The 21,880-nt window shown below is 37.4% G+C and overlaps 2 protein-coding genes across 3 annotated transcripts in view; both read left to right on the forward strand.

The window, feature by feature from the left end:
* Positions 1 to 1,218: 1,218 nt before the first annotated feature.
* LOC127507352 (cytochrome c oxidase subunit 5A, mitochondrial) lies at positions 1,219 to 3,960 on the forward strand. The gene is made up of 5 exons (XM_051884392.1): positions 1,219 to 1,433; positions 2,474 to 2,590; positions 3,146 to 3,267; positions 3,575 to 3,703; positions 3,803 to 3,960. Exons 1-4 carry the CDS (start codon positions 1,361 to 1,363, stop codon positions 3,686 to 3,688), a joined length of 426 nt encoding a protein of 141 aa, XP_051740352.1. The 5' UTR covers positions 1,219 to 1,360; the 3' UTR covers positions 3,689 to 3,703; positions 3,803 to 3,960.
* Positions 3,961 to 4,859: 899 nt separating this feature from the next.
* arid3b (AT rich interactive domain 3B (BRIGHT-like)) overlaps positions 4,860 to 21,880 on the forward strand; it is a 32,972-nt gene continuing 15,951 nt past the window's right edge. Inside the window, exons 1-4 of one of the 2 annotated variants that reach the window (XM_051884802.1) lie at positions 4,860 to 5,511; positions 6,771 to 7,448; positions 19,543 to 19,617; positions 20,682 to 20,754. In XM_051884802.1, coding sequence (XP_051740762.1) covers positions 5,476 to 5,511; positions 6,771 to 7,448; positions 19,543 to 19,617; positions 20,682 to 20,754 — 862 coding nt within the window. In that variant the 5' untranslated portion in view covers positions 4,860 to 5,475. Of the gene's footprint in view, positions 5,512 to 5,811; positions 6,124 to 6,770; positions 7,449 to 19,542; positions 19,618 to 20,681; positions 20,755 to 21,880 lie in introns of those variants that run through there. The other variant, XM_051884803.1, reaches the window with a different exon arrangement.

The raw sequence follows: 21,880 nt of genomic DNA on the forward strand, positions 1-21,880 counted from the left end.
CGGAAAAAGCTTAACTAATGTAACATTTTTTTCATAACTTGAATACGGAAGGCAGTCTGGGAGAAGCTAGATATTTTATTCTAGATATTCTTTATTCTAGATATTTTATTTTATTCCCTTATTCTACTAACCCTAACCCTACCTCTTACAGTCTACTAATACTTGAGAGTTAGTTGACATGTAGGTGCAGCGTTACTTATAGTCAACAACAGAATGTCTAAAGGGACCATCAAAATAAAGTGTAACCGAATTTCTTTCTTCTCCTGAACACAAAAGAAGATATTTTAAAGAGAATGTCAGTAACCAAGCAGTTGATGGTCCACAATGACTTCCATAGTACTTTTTTCCCATACTATGGAAGTCAATGGTGCCCATCAACTGTTTGGTTAACCATATTCTTCAAAATAAAAATTCATACAGGTTTGGAACAACTTGAGGGTGAGGTATTATATATATATATATATATATATATATATATATATATATATATATATATAAAATAACGAGAATGTTTTTTTAACGGCTTTAGTTTTTTTTTAACTGTCCCTGGGTTTTACATTATGAAATGTAATACTGCCCTCTGCTGGTGAGAACAACTATTTTGGAAACAGTTTCTGTATTGTAGCTAAATGAAATTCACAGTTAGGGATAGAAGCTAAAAAAAAAAAAAAAAAACATTTTCATGAAAGACAGAAAATATACTTTTTCCATTTTCATCTAACACTAACTTTTCAGTAGCATTATAATCAATATGATTGTAAAATTCATAAATGCAATGAAACTTAACTATTTTAATCAATTCGTTGACAATAATGCCATAACATTGCACAAAAATGTTTACTAATGACGGTATATAATATCATTTAAATTATGACTATGTAATGAAGAAATGCTTGTACTATATGACGGCAATAAATGCAGAATATTGCAGCTGTCGTTTTTGTGGTTTTATTTACTTTTTTTTGTGTGTGTGTTATCCATTATTAATATCAATATAAACATATTAAATAAAATAATATAAATATATTGAATCAAATATTACTTTCATAATGCATATAATTTAAATTTATTACTGTGCTCATACTGGATGCAGCTCATAGGGACGCGTGGTGATTTGTATACAGTATAGAAATGTATCTTTTGTCCTTCATGCTTTTTTATCATCTTCTTTAGCAAACCCCCTCACTATACATTACCATGAACAGAGTCCAAATACTGCTTTATTGCCAAACAAGTGCGCATGCGCAGTCACGAGACAGTCGCGTGTTAGCAGGTCGGCTATCTAAACTAGCCTCCTCAGCAGCGCGAGCCCGAATCGTTCTTCAAGTCCAAGCAGCGCTTGAGCCCGGTGAGCCGCACTATGTTCAGAGCCGCCCTTCGACTCTCAGTCTCCGGTGCTCGGAGTTTAACAAGGTCACGGCCACAATATACAGGTAAATACAGATTTTACTGTATTACTTATGAAATTACTAATAGAAAAAACGACAATAAGAAGCAGAGTTAACGGAAACACCTTGAACGTAGCTTAGCACATAAGCTAACCGAAGCAGGGCACCGGTGTCTTCCTTGAGAGGTTATACCTTTTAGAGGTTATTATCACGCGCTCATTTATCGCTTTAATAAAGTATTTCCATTTCATAGTCGCATTTTCCCTGTCATTTATTAAGTTCTCTAGATGTTTTCTCACAGTGTCCTTGTAATGACCCACTAAAGTGAGGCTTCGGCCCACCGCGAAAAGGAAACGTGACACTCAAACTGAAAGCATCCCAGTTTTGACACATTATTCTGAGCTTTCATTGAAACAGCAAGTATAATAGGTAACTACTAAGGTTTTCTGCATATTTAGCTTAGCAAACAGGCTGTGTGGTTTATACTTTTTGCTTTGGAGTAGTTTCATATAGCCATATAATCTATAATCATATGGTCAATGTCTACGTGCGACATGGGGTTGCATCTAAAGATGAAGAATACGCATAATTCACCTTACATGAATGCAATTTCCGTTAGCTACAATACACTGACCTCTATGCGAACCCACATCCCAGATCATAATAGATGCAGCTATAGTATAATTATAATATAGAGCACATCATGATCATACAACATCTAGTTTGCATGTTTTATATTACACATCTCATTTTAGGATATCAGTTGAACGTATGACCTTCTTTAGCAGACAGTTAGGAGTTAGCTCAAATCATACTGACCCATCGGACAAGGTAACACTCAAACATAGGTCAAACGAGCACTGGACCAGTTCCAACTGGAACAAGGCCTGTATGTCAAATATCACTGCACTATTAAGAGTTGTTCGCAATCATTGAATCATAGACAAAATTACACAATACTACCCGGAAGTACTTTGACCAAGACGGCAGCGTTTTTTATCGTCTTGATGTCATTCTCTAACTTATTTAGTCTGATAAAGTGAATCAAGTCTCTTCTGATCGTCTCTTCTCTTTTACTTTCACAGCTTCGATAGCTGCTCGTTCTTATTCCCATGGCAAACAGGAGACAGATGAAGAGTTTGATGCCCGCTGGGTCACTTACTTCAACAAGCCAGACATCGATGCTTGGGAGCTGAGGAAAGGTGTGTGACGGTGGCGCTTTGACCTTGTTATTGAATCAGCAGCTGTGCATTCGACTGCTGAGCTTGTAAAGCAAGAATTTACTCTCATAAATTTATTTTAATGGCCATATGTTGACTTGAATGCTGCTCTTTAAGATTGCTATGTTTCAGAAAGTGAATTCCGTAGCAAGCAATATCTCAGCAAAATGAGATATATAATGCTCCCCATTTTTCCCTATATATATATATATATATCTCCTTTTAGCATGTTCTGAAATATCACCCTGTAACTATAATACGCCATTATACAAGTAGGTTTCCGTCATTAATCATTACAGATGAATCTATATTGTCACAGCCTGTAGTTTTTGTTTGCTTTTTTATGATTCATAACCTGTAAAGCTGGTTTAGTTTAATCCGTTGGAATCAAATTTATGACCGTCTGTTTATCTTTAACCTAAAAAGTTTTTGGAACAAGGAAGTGTTTGCTCTTGCATCAAGGAAGACAATTTCAACAGAATGACACCCATCTGGTGTCTGTGGAGTAAATGTGTGTCGTCTTTTGTTTTGCTTCAGGAATGAACACTTTGATCGGTTACGACTTGGTACCTGAGCCAAAGATCCTGGAGGCAGCACTGAGAGCCTGTCGAAGGCTAGACGATTTAGCCAGTGCCATCCGCATTCTTGAGGCAGTCAAGGTCATTAAATCTCTCTGTGCAACTGCAGAATACACCACCACAGCAACATTATTCACTTCAAGGGATCGTTCACCCAAAAATGAAAATTCTGTCATCATTTACTCATCCTTAAGTAGTTCCAAACCTGTATGAATTTCTTTGTTCTGCTGAACTATACCTTTAATTTCTTGAAGCTGCATTTAACTTGATTTTTCTGAAAATGAATAATAAAAAAGCATATTTTTTTTATTTAAAAAATAAGAATTATTTTACAAATTTAATTTAAATTTTACTCATACTCTTTATTTTTTCTCTTTTTTTTACACAGGACAAAGCTGGCCCACACAAAGAAATCTACCCCTACCTTATCCAAGAGCTGCAGCCTACCCTCAGTGAGCTTGGTATCCCTACACCTGAGGAACTTGGCATTGACAAAGTATAGATGTCTGCGATTGTGGTGAGTATTAACGTGCATGATGTATTGTTTTTCCTTATTTGTGTTTCCTTATTTGTTTTTTAACATGATTTCCGTTGTATCTTCACTTTTTACCTGCAGTCTTCCAGAGGACTGCTGCTCTTGTCTGGACCGAGAAGACCACAGTACTTGAAGTCTTTGCCTCATGTCATGGTGTTTGTGTTATATTTAACTGGCCTTTATTATGTTCTTTTGCTTGTAAAATATTGATGGACCTAATAAAGGGAGATATATCTTTACTCAATCTTGTTGTGTTGTATCTGATGCCTCAGATTTGTTGTATTAACTGCTTACTGGTGAAAAAATACTATGGTAATTTATAGTAAATACTATAGTGTTTTTGAACCATACTATAGTAGGATACTGTACATATATATTACAGTATTTACAACACTTTGCTAATGAATGCTACATCATACTGTAGTATTAACTATAGTGAACTGATAAACTGTAGTGTACTTTAGTTTTTAATACAGTAAACTGTAGTGTATATTGTAGTATAATATACCCTAAAGTTGTAGAAAACTAAGTACAGTATTGGGTAAAGTAATTTGTTTATATTACTATGGTTATGTTACCACAGCAACTATAGAATTACCACAACAAATTAATTTAGTATGGTTCAAAAACTATAGTGTTATAAATAACTAGTATTTTTTCACCTGGGAAGTTTTGTTTTTGTTTCTTTAAATCGTTATAATCACAAAAGTGAAAATCTATCCACATTATTTTTCAATGAGGAAGTCTCTGTTAAATGTTTAGAGAACCTACAATATTTTGTGTATTTGGAATTGAATGAAAAGCGAACTATTTCCTGTGAATGTGCGCGACTTCCACTTCATTAGCTGCTAATAACTAGAAGAATAACAAAGCGATGTGAACGGTAAAACCATTTGCGTTACAAAACAGTGTTTATAATTATACGACGATAATTAATATGATAAACATTAATTTGTAACCTCAAACAGCATAACGGACAGTTAAAATAACTGAGACCGGAAGTCTCGCACATATTCGAGGTAAAAAAATTAACGCGTCCGCGCTTACTTTAAAAATAAAATGGTTTGTTAACAGTTTTTGTTTTTCTGCCTGACACCAGCTATATAGTAAACGTTATAGCATTTTTGAATCACTAGGGGGCGCAGCAGGTATGCTTTCAACTTAAATCATATATCAAAGTAAAAATTACACTCAAAAGTTTTGATGTATACTTTTTGGGGATTTTGGGTAAAAAACCTTTTTTTTTTTTTTTTTTTTTCATTGTTCATTTTAAGTCTGCTATAAATATAATGTGCTAATGTGGGGTCAGAATTTCGCGTCTAAAATGAGAAATGAAAGTCTAATATTAGATCCATGAAATAGCCACGTAAGTGTAATATGTTAAGTCCTATCGGTTTTTGTGCTATAAATATTTTACTTTGCTGCTTGCAAAGGGGAAACGTAAGAACATAGTAACTTGTTGCACGAGTCAGCCAGTGGGGCGGGATTTAAATGTGCGTTAATGTGCGGGGGGATTGGCTCCGGCTGGAGGAGGAAAAGTCGAGGGGACTGTGGGAGTCCCTGAGCTCGCAGTTCGGGAGGTGAGGTCAGGCGTTTCCCCTTTGGCTGGCCCCAAGTGTTTTTTTTCCTCCCTCTGCAAACACCGAGAGTTTTATTACCGTTTTATCAGAGGGGATATTAAACGTCCGGGTGGATGCACACGTACTCGGTGCGCTGAGCAAAACACACACGGTGGTTTATCTAGGAAAAGAGTGATGGTGGACAATTCCAGTAGCAGCAAAGCGCAAGTGGTGAGTTCCGTCCTGTTGGCACAGAGCCCTGTTGAATGTATTGATAAGCTACTGTAATATTTCATCAGCAGATCTCGAGCGTATAAAATATTGTATCTACATTTAAAATGTTCTAAAATGGTCGCAATTAATCAATATTTATTCTGATTACCTCCGTGTGAGTTATCAAGCTATTATATGTAGTGAAAATCTACATTGTACACGTCATGATTTCAGGATTTTTTTTGATGTTACAACTCGTGCTGTTTATTTGTTTTTAAAGTTCCAGTTCGCGCGCTGCCGAATTCGAAAAGTCCAAGATATCTCAGTTTGTTTCCGTTAGGACGCGATACTTTGTTGCGTCGTGTGTTCGTTCTCTCTTTTAATAGCTTAATTGTTTTTGGAAGAGCGCCATACTTTTGGGCAGCCATGATTCGACTGTGATCTGAATATCTTCTGTAACCGCGCGCACTTATCAAACTAGGCTTTAATTAGTTGTAAAGTAAAAGCATATCTCGACTGGATTTGAATAAATATTAAATATTTAACGAAGTGTAAAGCAATACGCTGTTTTGGCCGGACATCCGGTCGTTCTACAATCCAGACTGGTCGCCTCTATTGGGGGGGTCAAAGGTAGGTTGGCCTACTGGGCAATAAGCGAGCTGCGGAATGCGACTTTAATCCTTTTGTGACATATAAATACTGTTAATGCTAATTAAAATTCTTGTGAATTTAATTCGAATGCTATCCTGGCCTAGTTCGTTCGTTGTGAAGATTTGCTTACCCGTATTTGTTTTCCATTTAAATTACATGAGTTAGAATTCCTTAGAATTGTCGTTTGTGCTAATTTGTTGACGCGTTTTTGTGTTCTATTCGAATTTAATTCGAATCAAACTCATTAACCACTTTGTTTACAGTTCTTAATGCGCGTTTTTTGTCCTTAATTCGAACTGTAACGTTTTTGATATTAAGCAAATGCTGTTAATTCGAATTAAAATAATTCAGTTTGCAAAAAAACGTAGACTGATTGTTTACACGTTAGTTGTTGTGTGGCGTGAGTTTCAAAAAAGCGTAACTTTTGAAAGTGAGTTATTCAGATGATTATTTTAATATATTTAAGTGAAATTTTGATTGTTAATTATATTGAACTGCTGTTTTAGTAGAGTATGTTGTACTTTTTATGTTAAAATATTTAATTTATTAAAAAAAAATTGTGAAAAATTAAAGAACTTGTATACATAATTAATTAATTAGCTTATTTTCTTCTGTCCGCAATCCAGCCCAGCTTGTCTCAGGACAGCAGTCTGGCTAGTGCTTTTTCCCAGGCGGCTTTTGGAAGTGCGGCTGGTGTCAAACTGGAGGCAGTTATGGAGCAGCTCCAAAGACAACAACAAGCTAAACTGGAGATGGAGCGCAAGGAGAGACAATTCAGGGAAGCCCACATTCTGTACGCCCAGCAGCTGGCTGCACAGCAAGCCATCATGGCCTCTGCCAGGGCCCAGGGTGCCCCATTAACCCCTGATTTTTACAGCAAAAACTCCAGAGACAGAGCGCTGAAAGGCGGCCAGGGGCCTCCAGCTGCCAGGGGGCCCATGAAACCCGGCTCTGACCTAGTACACGAAGAGGACGCTACTGATGAAATGGACAGGGGAAGAGGGTCCGAGGGGGACGAAGATGACGATGATGAGATGATGGATGGAGAAGACGGTAGCGAAGAAGAGGAAAGTGAAGGCTTGGAGTTCCTCAGGAAGCAAAGCCTTGCGCTTCAGCAAGCGGCTGTTGGAGTCCCTCCGTATCCATACCCTGTCTACGCCGCCTCACCCTCCGCTGCTAAAAAACGTGCCCTGTCACCGACCACTAAGGTGAAAGATGAACCCGAAGACTCCCTCACCGACCAACAATCATTCAACACAGCAAATGGACTGGGCGATTGGAGCCTCGATGACTCATTCAAACAGGTTTGTGTATATATTCTATCTCTTGTCATTAATCTCCGAGGTTTTTCTGTATGTTAGGCATTTGCGAGCATTGTGTTTTCTCTGACTTTATCACCATTGACCTACAAAAGCAGCAATACAGCATATTTTCATTCAGCACTGCATGATTTGAGGAGTGTCAGATCATAAGATGAATTGTAAAGAGTCTTTACATGTTCAAAAACTGTGAAATTGACTCATCTTAGATTACTGAAATGTTTTCGGCTCTGAATAGGACATTTCATCAAGTTTTCTTGAGCACAACAGGAATACGTGTTCTCCTAAAAGTGTACAAAAGAATTTGGGTGGACTTGTACCTCATTAATTAGAGGGAAGGGTTTAGTGAAAGATTGTAGTGTCACTTCATACAACACTGAGTGTAATTTAGGGGGGAGATTTTCACAAAATAGGTCAAGAAAAGGAAATTAGATTTTTTTTTTTTTTTTTTTGCGGGGGTTTGTTTTAAGATAAAGATGTCTATTTTTGCAACCATTTAAGATTTTCTGCATTTTGACATTAATTACTTAAATTGAGCACAATTTCCCATAAATTCTCATCACCATAATGCAAAAAGAATTCTTGTTTTCGCATTTTCATTGCCATAATGTATAGAAAAAAATAATGTTATTAAATCAATATATAAACAATTGGTAGTATGTTATATTGCCCTTTTAATGCTAATATTATTAAAATGTAGGGATGCGCCGATATGAAAATTGACAGATAACCGATAATTCTTTATATTTGAAAGCCGATAAACAATATATAATGGCCGATGAGTCTAAATCCAAATTAGATTATAATATTAGATATAATTTTTGAGATTACAAAGACAAAAGTTTGACCATTAAAAGCCGTTTTCCAAGCACACAATTATAATGTTCTCATTTATTAATTTTATGTAGTCCATATAACAGACATGTGCTGCACATGTATTTTCCAATCATATTTCAAGCAATTCAAAACCAATCATGGTGAATGTCTCAGTTGAAGGAAATAATCCCTTATTTATCGACTTAAATATATCGGCCAAATTTTCTTATTGGGCCGATAACGATGACATTAAAATGAACATATATCGGCCGATACCGATATGGTGGTCGATATATCGTGCATTCCTAATAAAAATGTAAGTTAAAATAAATTTCCAAGTATCATTGTTGAAAATAATAGAAATGGTAATGAGAATTGGGGGATAAAACTCCAATTCCAGTTTTCTCGAACGCAAAAGTAACAGGCATTATCCCAAAAGTGTACAAAAGAAATTGTGCCTCTGTTTTTTTTCTCTTGTTGCGTTCTACTTCTTTCAGAAGCTATTGTCGTCCTCTTCCCTTATCTTCAATAGTGTCCTGCTGTGAGCCAAGCTGTACCCTCAGACATGGTCCTACGACTCTGTCAGTTAATTTCTCCGTTTGTTCATCCTGAGTCTTTAGGGAATTCTGTCCTGACATAAGGCTTTTGTCCCTGGATATCCCTGAAGTGTGGCGTTCTGGCAGGCGGCCCAACAGGAGAGCGCTTTCATTCTCTCTCTCTTCTTGCCGTCTCACTTTCCTCTGTCATTCCCCCTACCGCTGGTGTTTCTTGAGAACAAGCTCTTGGCAGTAATGCTGTCTTGGCCTGTGACCAGAGAGGCATGCTGTCAAGTTGCAATACAAGAGGCAGAATGTTACAGGCGTGTGCTGTTGGAGAGCTGCCCTGACAGTTTACACGTGTAGATTTTGCAGGATTTAGGTCTTCTAAACTGGACAATTGCATGTTGGACTCTTAAATAAGTGCATTTAAAGAGATTATTCATCCGGGAAAAAGAAATGGGGCCATCGTTTACTCACCCTCATGTTGTTCCAAACCTGTATGAACACATGAGAAGGTATTTTGAGAAATGTCTTTTTGTCCATACTTTGGGGTCCAAAGCTGGACATTGGAAATATCTTCACAATATCCTTTTGTGTTCCAGAACTACATGAGACGACTTTGGAATTTTTATGTTTGTGTGATGTAATTTTCATAAACATGCTTTTAAAGCGCTTGCGTCAATCATGATAGGATGAAGCCATCTTTCAAAAGACCGTCTCTGTGGTTTTAATGTGGAGTGAGACATTTCCCTGTAGTGCTGTCATCCATTTTAGTGGCCTCAGGTCTGAGCTCTTTGTTTGCTCAGCTGCGCTTGAGTGATCGATCAATCAGGGAAAAATGGATTGCTCTAATTTCATACGCTCACTCTTATGGCTTCCTTGAGCCCTTGATATTTGCATGCTTTCAATCAAATGCCATTTACTCTACTTTATTAGACTGTTGAATAACACAGTGTGTGTGTATATATATCGAAACCCCCAAAGCGACATTTAATAGTGTATCCATTTTAATTCTGCAATTGTTGCTATCTTTGATGTTATGACCGTGTGTTTTTACTCAAAACATCCAACATGGTTTTATTGACTGTTACTTGCGTTCAAAGCGGTTTTATTTGCAGTAGATCAGTAACAACAAGCACAAGTTGGTAAAACTATGGTGATTGTTGGGAAGGTTGTGTGTTGACAGGCAGGTCTGTGATGTTTTCATCACACCCATGTCATGATATATGTATTTATAGAGGGTAGTGGTCTGAGGGCTTGTATACTGCTTTTCAAATATAGGCTTGTCCACGTGTATAGAAAACAATAGGAGATTCAGTGCTCTGAAAAGGCTGATGGTTGGACTTATACCTCATTACTAAGAGGGAAGGGTTTAGTGAATGAGCTTTATAGAGTCACTTAATGTTTAGTGCGTTTTTAAAGGTGGGGTTTTCACAAAGAAATCTGTTAAGAAAATGTCCAGGTCACTTCAAAATCAAAAGATAGCATATAGGAGATTAATTATATTTTGCTTTAAAGGGTTAGTTCACCCAAAAATGAAAATTCTGTCATTAATTACTCACCCTCATGTTGTTCTACACCCATAAGACCATCTTCGGAACACAAATTAAGATATTTTTGATGAAATCCGATGGCTCAGTGAGGCCTCCATTGTATTTCATCAAAAATATCTTAATTTGTGTTCCGAAGATGAACGAAGGTCTTACGGGTGTAGAACGACATGAGGGTGAGTAATAAATGACATAATTTTCATTTTTGGGTGAACTAACCCTTTAATAAAGGCTCTTTTAGCAACCATTAAGATTTTCTGCATTACTACATTGTTTCTAATAAAATGAAGCAGTTCTCTTAAATTGTTATTACCGTAATGCAAAACAAAATCTTGTTTTTGTATATTCATTACCGTAATGTAAACAAAACATATTAAATTAAATAAAAAATGTTATAATGCCCTTAATAAATGCTAATTAAAAAACACAAAAAAATACTGCATTGTGGTAATGAGAACCATCAATAAAAATAGTGGAAAATGTCAAATGAGAATTAGGGGGTAAAATGTGCTTGATTTTCCTAAAGTAATTACACTGTAAAAAAAAAAAAAAAAAAAAAAAAAAGTTGTTTTAAACTTAAAGTCTTCATGCTGCCTTAAAATTTTGTTTAGTCAACTCAAATAACCAAGTTGACACTTAGTACAACTTCACATTTCAAGTTGACTAAACTTAAAATTTTATGGCAGCGCGAACACTTACTTTTTTATGTTGAAACAACAATTTTTTTTAAAGTGTATTGACCCTACATGTGGCCATAGTCTCTAAGTTTAAGTGTGTGTATATATTCTAATAATTAAGTATAAGTTCGTTTTTGAGATGACCCAGACATTAGTGTTTTTGGTCGAATTTTAGTGCACAAAAAAAGAGCAAAACAGACTTATTTAATAAGGACTGTTTTAGAGCTTGAGGGGCTTCAATCCCCCCACCCCCCTTTTTTTTGGTCCCACCCGTCTTTATTTCTGTCCTTTAGTATTTAATGATGCTCTCTGTGGTAACAGTATCAGATTGCATGGTGGGGGGGATGTGAAGAGACTGGTTTGATGGCACTGACTACACAAAAGAGAACAGATGCCACAAATGGCATTTTTAAATGAGGGTGGGGGTTGTCTTTTTGAAGCTTTTCACACTTAAATGGATAAGCCTTAGTCAAACAGTAAACACCTTTAATAAAATCGCAGTAGTCGGGTGCAAAGTTGGCAGTTACTCACAATCTTAGCAAACGGGGGAATTAATTGGCAGTTTGTAGATATAGGAAGTTCATGCCAGTTTGTTTAATATCTCCAAGGGGAAGGACTTTTTCAGGAACGCTCTTGGATGTTACTATCGTTATTTCTACTTCCTGTGCTTTGTTTTCTGCTGATTTGTTTTTCAGGTTTACTAGCATTGAATTCAATAAATCATCTCCAAGTCAGTGAGGGGGTGAAATGGCTGCCATTAAACTTTTCATTGAACACATGGCTGAGGCTAGTCCAGATAGCTCGGCGCCCTTTAAACCTAGCGTTTTTAGCGGTAGCTGACACAATGCCCCTTTTAGGCAGCTCGGCATGGTAATCTTGGGTGATTAATGGAGTTTTAATCAGGCTCAGTTGATGTCGAAGCGCGCATGTGCCTTGAGTTACGGCCTCCCATTTGGCGAGTATGATGACCATATCAAAGGCATCGGGTCAATAGAAACACCCCCGCTACTTTGATTCTGCGTTTGTCAGGAGAAATATATGGCAGCAATTAGCAAAATCTTTTAACCAAGTACCTGTTTATTATTTTAGGGGCCAAAATATTCACTTCAGATCTTACTTTGAAGCTTCCAGTTGCGTTTTCGCTACCCAACATGGACTGGGAGACATTGTTTTCTTTGCGGTTGCTATGGTAAATGTGATGTGTACAGATAAACAAAAAGAGAACAGTCCTTTAGATTGCATACTCTTGACGTTCTCCCTTCCCCCAAAAGCGCGTTTCTAAGCGAACAACAGGAAATTTGTCCTTGGGTTTGGGGGACAATCTTGTTTGTCGAACTCTGTTGCATTATTTAACTGTCAGCGTCACCTTGACAACATTTCACCCCCATGCCAGCAATACAACCCAGCCGGTTGCAATCAATTCTTATTATATCAGGGTTTGCTGTCGCAGTGGAATGATTTTACGTATAAATTATCAATGACCTGATGGCCTCACACTTGTACATTCCCTCCAAATGTTAGCACGACATCTGGTGTACATTATTAGCACGGCGTAGCTTATTTCTCTAACGCGTTACGGGCGTTAATGCGCTCTCGAGGTCTGCCAATCTTTCTCTGGTAGCTTTGACGGTGCTTGGTGGTCCATCTTGATGGAGAAGTTTCAGTTGGACGGCCCTCCTGGGTCCTATGTTGACATGATCGCTGGCGTCAGCTTGAAGTGCAGCCCATCTGTGCAATAGATCAGTGATGATTCAATTAGCAATAGTCTTTGCCCTCAAGAATATCAGCCAGATTCCGTGATAAAACGTGGTTTATTTGAGTCGCAAGCTGTCAAATGGATGTTTTTATAGCTCTGCCGTTTCACCCTTCCCGTTCCAGTGAGAACTATCTGGTAGGGTGGTAACTCTAACCCTTGAATAGGAGGCATTTGATAGTAAAAATCTTTAAAGGCCAGAGGCAAGAATGTGAGTGTAGTGAGGGGCTGGTGTCTGCGTCTAGTTTGTCCAGCCCCACCCAGAGGAAACATTCCAAGTGGAATTAGAGTTTCTTTTCTTCAAATGGTGAGAATTCCCATTAGGGGCCTGTGCATAAAGAGAGAATAGAGGGAGTGTCTTTGTCGCAGCCGTCCTATGATTTGTGACCGTTTCTAGTCCATTTCACCAAATGTAACAGAAGCAAGTAATGGCGGGGGGAATGGTAATCAACCAGAAAGGTATATGGTGAAGGGAGGGGGTGTTTTCTTATTTGTCCGTCCATTTCCTTTCCCTCTTAACAAGGGTAGAATGTTTGTCCCCAACCCCCCCTCAAATCAAGTCCCAACTCGCCAGAGATTTTCGCCGCTTTCGTTCTAGCAAAAGCAGCTTAAGGCTTTATCATCACACAGTATCTATTTATCAGTGTCACTAGAATGTGGAATTTCAAGCACACCTAGGAAGTGCTAAAGAAATGCATACCTTCGTAGAAAGTGGTGTGTTTTTTTTTTTGTTTTTTTTTGTTTTTTTGTCAGACTGGAACAGATGTTTTTGTTTAAAATCGTTCCCAGCGGGGTTAAAACTAAGGTTTTTGTGTCATCAATGTAGGTTACCTTTCTCTACAATATTTTTTTTTTTTTTTTTTTTTTTCAAATAACTTCTTTGGAAAAAGTGGGCTGCGTTTATAGTTTTGGGATCATGTTATTTGTTCCATTTGACTAAGTCAATGAATGTGTTTTGCAGAGGTATTATAAACAGTGAACGCAAATATCATCATGTTCTTAATCCTGAAAGGCCTCAAATCTCATTCTTGAGGGATTATTGGTGTTTTTAAACTCTTAAAGTTAGTAGAAGCGCCGTTGAGGACAGGTAAGCTTCTGGGATGCGTCCCTCGGTTACTTTCTTTACAAACTTTCCAAAGGGCTGAATACTGGGATTGGACCATGGTGGACCAAGATGTTCACACCTGTGTCCATTTGTTTGAAAGACAATCTCTTTTCTCATTTAGCACCCAGTCAGGACAAAGATAATGGATGTGAACCCTGCCTCAGGCCTTTGCAGGATGTTCAAGGATTTGGACAAGCAGTTACAGGCCCTGGCTTTGGGCCTTTTGTCTCTCTTTCGACTCTTGTCAACTGTGTGCCATTTGTATTGTTCAAAGGACCATATCAGCAATAAGGCCTAATAAAGCTGCTTTGGGTTTTTTACCCCGCCTCCTTTTGTAGTAAACTTTACATTTTGGTTTTCAATGTTCAAATTGCAATACTTTACACTTGTACGGACTGCACATTTCCCCACATCATCTTACTGTGGGATACTGGCCAGCCGCACACCTTGAAATATCACTTGGCGTAGTTCGGCGTACAGCCACGAATTGCTCTTAATGGATCCATTACAAATTCCCAGGGATAGAAGTGCCCAATCTACCCCCCCCCCCACCCCCCACCTCCCCCGCCTCTATTGCTCCTGGCACAGCAAGGAGCCGAATAAGTGATACTGTGACTTTTGGCAGTGGAGAACCAATTATTTGATTTGGATTAAAGATTCAGGCCGTCCCCCATGGTGCTGCTTAATGCTGTTGCCCATGGAGCAGCTGCAGCACTGTTGATAATCATATGACCGCGTGGCACTTGGACATAAGTTCAGTGAGAAAGTTTCTTTGATCTATTTCTTTCATTCAATTATCATTGTAAATTATTTACAAAAAGTTCATTTATTTCTCTTTTTAGTTTTGTTTTTATTTTGGGAACTTAAACGGCTGTCTTTTTATTTTATTTGTTTTTTTGGGGAAATTTCTTTTGGTTTCTGTTTGTTTTTCCAGTTTTATTTTTGTTTTTATTTGAGTCAAGTCATATCTATTTATATAGCGCTTTTCACAATACACGTTGTTTCAAAGCAGCTTTACAGAAAATCATGATGTTAATGTTTATAATATCAATATCCTCATGCCTTAGTCGCATTCAGCAGATTAGAGCTGGGCGATAATATAGTTAACATTTTGTTAAAGATACAAGCAATCAAGCAATTGAGATTTGCTATATAGTATACATCGCCCTACACGTGTATTATGTATGTATGCAAATAAAGTTGTGCATACTTGGACATCTAACTTTATATAAAGAGCTGGGCGATAATATAGTTACATTTTTGCAACAAAGTAATAATAAAAAAGACTTTCTACTGTTTTTGTTATTTTTAACTTATTTGGTTCATTTTATTTCTTTTGTATTTTTTTTTTTTTTTTTTTTTTTTTTTTTATTTGAAGTACCTGATATTTTTCTTTTTTGTTTTGGTTCAGTTTTATTTTTTATTTGGGAAATTTGAGTGCCTTTTTTTTTTTTTTTTTTTTTTTTTTTTGTAAAAAGATTGTAAGTAAGTACTACAGGAAAAAACTAATTTTCACATGGAAAAAGTTAGTTCAGGCAAGAATTAAAAAAAAAAAAAAAAAAAAAAAAAAAAAAACCCCGAAGTAAATTCTATATTAGTAATCAAATTTAAGCTTGTAGAAATTAAAGCATAAATATCAACATTAAAAAATAAGTAAAACTACTTAACTTTTCTGATACTGGTGTTCCCATCATGCACTGGGCCTTGAATAAGGCCTTGAATGAGGTTTTTTTTTTTTTTTTTTTTGCTTGCTGTTTTCCAGCTGTATTTACACTGTTTTATCATTGCTTTTGTGGTTATGTAACTTGCCATTTTGTGACATTTGGAGTTCAAAATGGCACTTCACACTCAAAAACGATCCGTCGAATGTTACCGTCATTGTGTGTTCAGGTGCCGTGTTAATTCTCATATGTAGATATGGTGTCTACACAATATCTATCATATTATTTACTTAGATGTTTCTGAGTAAAGCATACACTTTAAAAGCATGGTTTAATTCAGTGTTACATTATTTGAGTAAAATGTATTGCAAAAGAAACTTCTAAGCAGAAATTACTCGACCTTTTACTGGCCAAGTTAAAATTACTTATTTTCTGTTAATTTTACTTAACTTAAGTAGAGTTACTTAATTCCATATTTAAAATGTACTTAAAAAAATATGCATGCAAAAGAAAAATTTAAGTAAATTTTTACTTGGTTTTTTTTTTTTTTTTCTCAGTGTAACCACACCACAGATCAGTTGTATATGCCTTCATGTTGCAGTTCTATTCAGCAACTCTGAACGACCTACATTTAAACTGGATGCCATGTGACGCATCGAAACAAAATTATAATCAACTAACCTGTCTACACTGGAAGTTCAGTCTGGTATATACAGTATAGCAGAATCTACAGTCATACCGCCCAACCCTATTGTAAAAGAATCGTTTAAGAAAGAAAATCAAACAACCTTAGTGCCTCAACTTAATCTTGACTTATGGTGAGTGCTAAAGACTAAATTGTCCCTCACAGCATGAACTCTAACTTAGCAAAATGGAATTACCACCCATTCCTATCAGCATACTGGTATATTTGCATAACCACCCAGAGATGTCTGCTTGATAGAGGAGGTTCCTGTTTCATCTCAGTTGAACAATCCCATCTAGGTGTTGATAGCACTTTGGGAAGCCCATTCTGATATAGTATTACTGTCTGTTGACTCAGTGTCTCTCACCACACTAGTTTCTCAATGGTAGACTGTATTCACATTAGAAGATCTTCGTTTGAGCCCGTCTGTCAGGATGTCACTTATCTAGAAGACTCATGCTGTGGAAATGTTTTTCTTTTTGTCTAAAATCAAATGTTTTTCATAAGCTAGAGCCTTATGTTCTTGGAGACAGTTGAATTTTGTGTTCGCCCCTTCAGCCCAAGTAATTATTTGCCACATTCAGATGCGACAAACACACTGGACAACACCATGTGTTTGTTCCTTCTACCCAAGCAATTATTTGCCATGGTCAGCTAGGATAGTGGTTTCTGTTGAATTAATATGGGGGAAGGGGCTGTCATTTCCTTCGGGTGACCCAGATGGTCATCTGCTTCCTCTCTTCTCAGCTAATTTGGACACTATCCAATCAGTTCTCCCTTAATATGATTAGTAAGGCCAAAGCCTGACCTGTAAGCCTGATAACAGCTTGCACAGTTCGTAAATGTCTTCGATGTAGGGTAATGTTTTGCGTTTGGATCTCGTGTCGACGCCGTTTGGCTTGGCATGTGCACCGGACAAAATTTGTTGAGGTCTGCAAAGCCTAAGATTTCTCTTAATCTTTTTATATTGGAATTCAGTGTAAAAGTGCTTGTTGTTTTCAGATCCCCTCGAAGTTATACAGTAGACACTCTACAGATTGGACAAAATTGTATAGAATGCAAATATTGGCCATTACTCCAGTCTTTTATATAAAATACATAGAGGCTTGATATTTCTTGTAATCCTTTTAAAATGTAATTCATTATACAAGTGGTTGTTTTCAGATTCCCTCAAGGTTATACAGTAGACGCTCATTCACTTGACACATCACAATAGCACACAGCATGGATGCCCACCGCAGTTGATTCCCTACCGGGTTCCCGCTCTCGGGCCCAGCTGGTGTGTTTGCGCTGTAAACGTGAAGAGAGTCAGACTGTAGACCGCTCTCTTCCCCAGCTGTGATTCACTTAGCATATTAAAGAGTGGGGCGGTGGATGAGTCCTGTAAACTGCTTTATTGCCACTCTGCCTTTTCCTTTCAGACTTTGTGTAAATGAATACTGGAGCCACAGTGGATAACTTGTAATCAAGCACAGGGCATGTGCACAGAGGGACTATTAGATTTTATAACTGTTTTGTGGTCATGGCCTCTGGGTAACAAGGATGATGCGGCACTAAAACTGATTGCCTTCAAGCATATGAGCAAAAAAGATTGCATCAATATTAATACTAGAGATATAACTGTGTCTGTAACACATCGGTTATTGGCTGATATTACGGAAATTAAATTTATCGTTATCAGTCCATATTAGATGTATATCAGATTTTTGTTTATTAGTATCTGTCAATTTTGGTTATTTTGCAAACTTGTTTCTTCAGTCTTAGTGGGTTTTTTTTTTGTTTGTTTTGTTTTTTTTTATTCTATTATTATTATATTTTTTATTTTTATATACCTTTGTTCATCTTCAGAACACAAATTAAGATTTTTTTTTTTTTGTGATAAAATCCGATGGCTCAGTGAGGCCTCCATTGACAGCAGGACAATTGACAGCAGGACAATTAACACTTTCAGATGCCCAGAAAGCTACTAAAACATTTAAAACAGTTCATGTGACTACAGTGGTTCAACCCTAATATTATGAAGCGACGAGAATACTTTTTGTGCACCAAAAATAACAAAATAGTGACTTTATTCAACAATATCTAGTGATCCGCGATTTCAAAACACTGCTTCATGAAGCTTCGAAGCTTTACAAATCTTTTTTCGAATCAGTGGTTCAGAGCGCCAAAATCACATGATTTGAGTAAACGAGGCTTCGTTACGTCATGTTTTGAAACTTCAGTAGTTCATGTGAGTTTGGCAGTTTGATATGCGACCCGAACCACTGATTCGAAACAAAAGATTTGTAAAGCTTCGAAGCTTCATGAAGCAGCGTTTTGAAATCGCCCATCACTAGATATTGTTGAATAAAGTCGCTATTTTGTTATTTTTGGCGCACAAAAAGTAATCTCATCACTTCATAACATTAAGGTTGAACCACTGTAGTCACATGAACTGTTTTAAATATGTCTTTAGTACCTTTCTGGGCATTTAAAAAAAAGTGTTAATTATCTTGCTGGCAATGCAGGCCTCACTGAGCCATCAGATTTTATCAAAAATATCTTAATTTGTGTTCTGAAGATGAACGAAGGTCTTACGGGTGTGGAACGACATGAGGATGAGTAATTAATGATAGAATTTTCATTTTTGGGTGAACTAACCCTTTAAGGCCATTCACACCTATAACTATAAGATATAGTTCTAAAAATTGTTCTCCATATAAATAAAAGAATAGCAGAGTTTATACCACAACTATAACGACAAAAGCACAGAGAAACAATATCGTTGGAAACACTTTCAGAACAATTTTTTCCATGAATGATAAAAACATTGGCAGCCAATCAGAATCCATCCTGCTTTAAAGAGCTCAAGCATTTAAAGCGGCAGATGACAAAACTGCAGCGCATGCTAGGAATAAACACCTTTGCTTTTAAAAATGATAAATTATGTTTTATATAAAATAAATTTTTTATATATATATATATTTTTTTTTTTTTTTTTTTTTTTTTGGGGAGACAAAATTAAAAATAATTATCAGCCAGAATTTGCCTACTTTCCCTGTATCTTCTGTCCACTGTCACCCAGCCATCAGCTCCTAACCCTAACCTTCATGTTAGCTTGAGGAAAACCCTTGGAGTTCAAAGGTTAGCGCTAAAGAAGACCTTCCTGACATGAAGAGAGGAGCCTGTTTGTGCATCTTGACTCCCGACACCCAATAACTCATTTTCTAGCTTGTCCTTTCAAACAGTGGCCCCCAATGTCATCCCCTCCCATCACTTTTTTTTGTTAATTGTTTTTCTCTCTTTTCTCGTAGAATGGAAATTCAAGTTGGAATGAGGACGGCGATGGTGGGAGAAGCCGAGGAGAGGCCTCCAGAGACTTTGCCAAGGTAAACATTGCTTCTATTAGCCACAGCTTGTCATTACACATTTTGTCAGTGACATGCTAACACAATTTTGCTGGGTTGTTCAACCTTAGCAGTGTGTAAAAGAGCTACTATTTATTGATTAGGGCTGTCAGTTTTTCATTCCCTCCCCCCCCCCCCCCCCCCCCCCCCCCCCCCCCCCCCCCCCCCCCTCCAGTTAGAGAACAGATACTACAATTAAAAACTGAACATGCAGCACAGACCAGCAGCAGGAGTCAGATTTTATTTATTACAAGAGTGGGGAGTTGACTGGCAAGACGATGGCGGAAGATTTGGTTTCAAAGTGAAATGTAAAAGAGCCTATTTGGCAATATTTTGGATTTAAACCAAATGGTACTAGGGAGCCTGCAAAGGGTGATAGGGTGATACCAGAGAGAGGGAGAGAGAGATGTGGGTGTGAATTACCTGCGTCTGTGCAGCGTCTCTCTACACAACGAAGTTGTGAGTTGAATTACTTCAAAACCAGCGTTGTTACCCCCTTTGTTGCTGAGAGATATAGTGTAGCGATTCAGCAACAAAGCTATTATATTAATAAAAGCTGCAGGGCAGCATTGATAGGTTTCTGTGTGTGAGTGATGTGTGTGTGCTTCAATGAAAACGGTGCATTAATATAGAACGGTGATTATACTGACTGGATCTACTTGTGCATTAAACGGTTTTAATGCACAATTTCCAGCCAATCTTGAATTGAGTATTGAGACAGACCTTGGTATAAATGTACAGTAGTCAATATTTGAAGTGGATCAAAATAGTTCATCAAAGTTGTCCTAAGAAGAAGGTTTTAGGGAAACTTTGAAAGGTTTTGATCCACTACAAATGTTGACTACTATATTTAATCGCATATGTTAACGAAGTTTGACAGCCCTTGTATTGATTAAATGAATTCTGTATTTTATCAAACAAGTAAACAAAGACTTGTCCAACAGTAATAACAATAGCTTTATGTCTACAAAAAGGTTGATGTAAAGACGGTTCTAAAAAGATTTTACAATAATGAACTAATTAATTGTTCACACTTTTCCTTTCAGCTTTATGAACTGGACAATGACCCAAAACGGAAGGAGTTCCTCGACGATCTCTTTGCGTACATGCAGAAACGAGGTAGGGCGGGCTCTTTTAATCCTATCTCAAACATTAATTTTAGAGAACTACTACTTGTCTTTATAGGAGGAGTCTATATACGAATAATTTAAATCCACTTTAGCTTCACTCTTTGAGGATGTGCGATTTAATCGGACACCTTCACCTAGCATGGAGACGGCCCCCTTAGTTAAGTGGAATCATATGTCCCCGGTCTCAGATTAGCATACTGTGACAGAAAGATGGGTCTGACGGCGTCATCCGACTAAGACTAAGCTCTCAGCGACACAGCTTGACGGGGCTATTAACCCCATACCACGGGTTTAAACTCAACCAGATGGAGAGCTGTTTGTGTTGGTCTACCATCAAACCCCCCGTACCACCTACTAGTGTGCGTAAGTGGGGTTGTCAGCTGAGACTTCATAATAGGCGGGGGATGGGAGAAGTGTGATCTTGCCAAACGTCCGTCATGGAGGTCCTCTCAGCCATGATTAATGATGTTTTTTTTGACTGATGAAGTGTGTGAAAATGACTTCTGTGGGTGACGGTTGTGTGTTATTCAAGGTATCCAAGATATCCTGAAAGTGTTTCAGCGTGCGCCTAGTCTTATTTTAAAAAGTAGCATGTGGTGGTTATCTTTTCAATCGCTTTGCATCTTAAAATTCAAATATCTATTTTAACCGTGACATTCAGAACAGTGACCGAGACTAGTAGCAGGTTTTGCACAGACTGTGTCCTGTTTCTACTCATCAGCTTTGAAAAGCAACCAGACATTTCTTGTTTTGTTGATTCGGTTGTCTGGTGTCGTTCTGAAGGGTCTCTGATGGCATGTTATCAGTGACTAGCTAACTAACATCTCTCACTCTACTTCAGTTTATTCTAGTGCTTAACCGATAAGGATTTTTTGATGGATGATGCCAATCTTAGAAGCAGGTGGCCGATATATTGCAGAGATATATATATATATATATATATATATATATATATATATATATCTATCCTACGTCAAAATAAAAGTTAATTTCCAACACTTATCTGCCAAACAGAAATGCTTATCGACCAGTGCTGAGAAATTTGCCAAATATCAGCCGATATAGATTGATCAACCACTAGTTTATTTCAACACCACAAAAAAACCTGGATGCTG

Source organism: Ctenopharyngodon idella, chromosome 24 (assembly GCF_019924925.1).
Source record: "Ctenopharyngodon idella isolate HZGC_01 chromosome 24, HZGC01, whole genome shotgun sequence".
In the NCBI taxonomy this organism is placed as follows: Eukaryota; Metazoa; Chordata; class Actinopteri; order Cypriniformes; family Xenocyprididae; genus Ctenopharyngodon; species Ctenopharyngodon idella.

Coding starts and splice junctions, on each gene's coding strand:
- LOC127507352 (XM_051884392.1), top strand. CDS start 1,361: ATGTTCAGAGCCGCCCTTCGACTCTCAGTCTCCGGTGCTCGGAGTTTA. Junction 1,434..2,473: donor GTCACGGCCACAATATACAG/GTAAATACAGAT, acceptor TTACTTTCACAG/CTTCGATAGCTGCTCGTTCT. Junction 2,591..3,145: donor TGCTTGGGAGCTGAGGAAAG/GTGTGTGACGGT, acceptor GTTTTGCTTCAG/GAATGAACACTTTGATCGGT.